General features: G+C 38.5%; 1 protein-coding gene and 1 long non-coding RNA gene across 2 annotated transcripts in view; one reads left to right on the forward strand and one right to left on the reverse strand.

The window, feature by feature from the left end:
• LOC106958721 (transmembrane protease serine 9-like) overlaps positions 1–3,470 on the reverse strand; it is a 26,777-nt gene extending 23,307 nt beyond the window's left edge. Inside the window, exons 1-3 of the mRNA XM_015050772.1 lie at positions 2,923–3,470; positions 1,060–1,080; positions 771–939 (exon numbers count right to left, since the gene is read on the reverse strand). Coding sequence (XP_014906258.1) covers positions 771–939; positions 1,060–1,080; positions 2,923–2,977 — 245 coding nt within the window. The 5' untranslated portion in view covers positions 2,978–3,470. The remainder of the gene's footprint in view (positions 1–770; positions 940–1,059; positions 1,081–2,922) is intronic.
• The window catches only part of LOC106958722 (uncharacterized), a 31,604-nt gene that overhangs the window by 21,016 nt on the left and 7,101 nt on the right, over positions 1–3,487 (forward strand). The gene's annotated exons all lie outside the window — the stretch shown is intronic.

A 3,487-nucleotide genomic window follows, 5' to 3' on the forward strand; every position in this document is an offset into this window, starting at 1 on the left:
ATTGTTGTTGGGTCATTTATTTGAACACGTTTTGTTGATTTTTTTGTTGTTGTTCTTTAATAAAGTTCTGAACGTTTTAAGCCAATCAGAGGAGGACCTGCTGGTCTCAGCCTCCTGGCGGCGTTCAGTTTGTCACCTAATGCCGAGATCGACTCAAAACCTTCCGCGATCGACGTTTTGCACCGCTGGTCTAGCAAAGCACGAACAGATCAGAAACAAAATGGAATGGGAAAAAAATTATTTATTAACTGATTAAGTCGTGTTTTAGATTGTTCTTGAGAAACGAGTCAGTCACGGCTGCACAGTGAACCCGTTGATTCTTTACAGCAGACAGCCTCTCCCCTCTCTTGCTGGTACTGCGTCTCCCCGCTAAATCTTTTGGGGGTGCAGTACCCTGCCGTACCCCCCTACTTTCACCCCTGTTTCTACGTTATTAAACCTGTGGACAAAGAGAACTGTCTTCAGAGTCTTAATGGAAGAAAACTGTTGAACCTTGCTGCCGGTCCTCTTCTTGGTGAAGTGGGAAAGACAGTACAGTAACACTACATTAAACTCAGTTTTCTTAAATTACTTCATACGTTATCATAACCATGTTCACAGGCCATGGTAGTTTAGATGTTTAAACATTTTGTGCTTTGCTGGAGCTGACAGGAAAATGAAGACGAGATCTAAACTTCACATATTTACAAGTGGAATGTGAATGGATCTGAATCGGTTTATGAACTGATCGGTTATCTGACTGAGGTGTTTTTGCTGGTTTTGTTTCTTACCCTCGGACACAGTGAGCCGCAGTCAGCACCCACTGGCTGTTGATCAGAGATCCTCCACAGAAGTGGCTGGAGGAGCGGTGCAGACTGACCTGCCAGGGCCAGCTGCCTGCAGGAGCTGCCTGTCCTCCAACAATCCTGGTGTTGAGTGAAGGGGAAGGTTGACCACAAACTGAAAAATAGAGATTCAACATTCACTCTGCTCTGTCATCATCCAATCACAGCAAGTCTGTCCCAACAGCAACTGCAGGAAAACTGATTTCATGTGTGAAGTTTTAGAGATTTGACCTACCGGAGAGCTGTGAGTCACAGTCTGAAAAATGGGGAGAAAAAAACATATTTTCATAAATCTTTAAAATACATTTCTTTGATGTGTTTTCCTGTTTCAGTTCTTTACTAAACAGTAGCCATAGCTCCTGATTAAGGGACACAAATGCAGCTACTTCATAATAATTAATGAATTTTTAGAAGATTTTGAAACAAAAGCAGCAGATTTCAGCTTCCTGGGTTGTGTTGCTTGTCCTGGGCTCATCCCTAGCGGTGGATGGATAATATGTATAAATGTTCTGTGACGATACAACAGTGAACTTCAACATATTTCATTGAGATTTTACATGATGACCCAACACAAAGCTGTGTTTACAGTTAATATTAGACAGCTGTGCAATGCATGTAAATTCAACCTCATTAACTATGATGCCCCTAAATAAAATCCTATGAAACCAGTTGCCTCCACACGTAACTAGTTAATAGGTTTTACCTGTAAGTAATTTAATCATGATGTTCAGTTGAAATATTCTCTTTAAGAGTATTACATATTCATCATCATACTGGCATTCCCAGTCGGTTCAGGAAAGAAACAGGTTCTGTTTGTTCTGTCTTGTAGGGGAACCTACGGGTCAGGTGGAGATGCTGGCTAGAGCTGCTGTCGGTTCTGAATGCAGTAAAGGTCACTCAGCCAGGAAGAAGCCAGTGCTCTAAAGCAACTTAAAAAGCCAGATCACAGTTTGCAAATCAGAATTTAGTTTTGTTATTGTTCATGTTTCCAGACTCTTTCTGTCCTCCAGGTGTGTAAAAGTCTGACATTTTCCCAAAACAATTTCTGAAGAAAGTGAAATAACTCAGACTGATCATTTGTAACAGTTGATAAAATGGACCTGAAAGCCTCCTATTGTCCACTGTAATGTTTTGTTCTGTCAATCATCAATTGGCCAAGTTAATGTTTAGAAACAAAGTTAATATTTTTGAGATTACACAATTCTAAAGGTAAAACATCACTGAGTTTTTCTCAACAGTAGCAATCACTGCAAGTCGCTTTAATCACTCTGTCCTGAACCAACGTTATATCTTCTGTAATGCCCAACAAACAAATAATTTTGTTTTTCTAAACTGGTCGTGTTCAACCGGATTTGTAACTTGACACACATCATGAGTTGTTCTGAAACCTCAGCAGTTTCCTGTTCTACCAGTTTATTTCTGTTCCTGATTCACATAAATAAAAGTAAAAAGATTAATATGTTTTAAAAGAAAAGACTTTAAAAAAGCAGACAAGGTGAAACTCTTTGGTCAGTTTACTTATCATATAGCAGCATTTTTACTCAGTAAATAATATACTCAGTAATGACACCTGTTATCCAGGAGGAACTCTAGTGAGTGTGAAAATAATATGCCTCGGGCGTTGTTAGGATGTCTTAGTTTACGGTCTTACATTGACCTTGTGAACTGAATAAAAACTTCTCCTCTCTTATTCATGCAAAAAACAAAAAAGCTTAACGGTGCAGGTTCTTTGAAAGCATTTTTAAAGAGCCTGCTGTATCAGGTGCTGCAGATATCCACAGAAAAATAACTATTTATGTGTTAGATTAGAGTAAAACATCTCCAAATAATTTAGACATTAAAGCATCTTTCAGACTTCAGATGGCTGTAGAAGATCGCTTCAGTTAGTTGTTTGAAAATCGGTTTGCTATTTCTAACCTTATATATTTTTTCCTAATACTGCAAATTTGCCCTCACTATACAGTCTTTCAGCTTATTAATTTTTGTGATGTTATTACCTTGTTTGAATCACCATGCCTTAATTTGTCTACAACTTTGCTGCTGTCACATCTGATAATAAAGGACATTTCTGTTCAGTTTTTCTAGTCTGCATTCTTACCTTTGACCAGCAGGATCAGCAGAGCCGCCACACAGATCAGCTTGTTGAAGGCCATCACTGCTGATTGTCTGCAGCTGAGCTGCTCTTGTTTATATAACCAACATACAACTTTTTACTGACACCCACAATGAGTCAGCTGCTTAGCAACAACTCACCTGGTATTCAGCATATGCAGGAAGTGGACCGGCGTCGCATGCGGGTGTTTTTATGAGCATCAATTTGTGGAAAAAATTATCTTAATAAAACGTACAGATGAATGTTAATGCTATAGTGAAAAACAGATCAGTTTTCTATTTATTGCAGGTTCTATATTGTGCCAAGTTCCAGTATAAAAATCAAGAAGGATCGGTCCTTCTTGACAAAGTTATGCAGGAACTTTGCCAACATATGGGTGTGTCTGTCTTCTAAAAACTGAAGAATTAAATCAACATAAACCAATCTAATCCGGTTACATTAGATTCCATTGTGTTGATTTACTTTGATATTTAATCATAATTCAGTAAGTCACATTTATTTAAGCACACTTTAGCAACAAGGCATTTCAAAGTGCTTCACATGAAAATAA

Source organism: Poecilia latipinna, unplaced genomic scaffold (assembly GCF_001443285.1).
Source record: "Poecilia latipinna isolate Pla-1442-1.1 unplaced genomic scaffold, P_latipinna-1.0 Scaffold1009, whole genome shotgun sequence".
Taxonomy (NCBI): domain Eukaryota; kingdom Metazoa; phylum Chordata; class Actinopteri; order Cyprinodontiformes; family Poeciliidae; genus Poecilia; species Poecilia latipinna.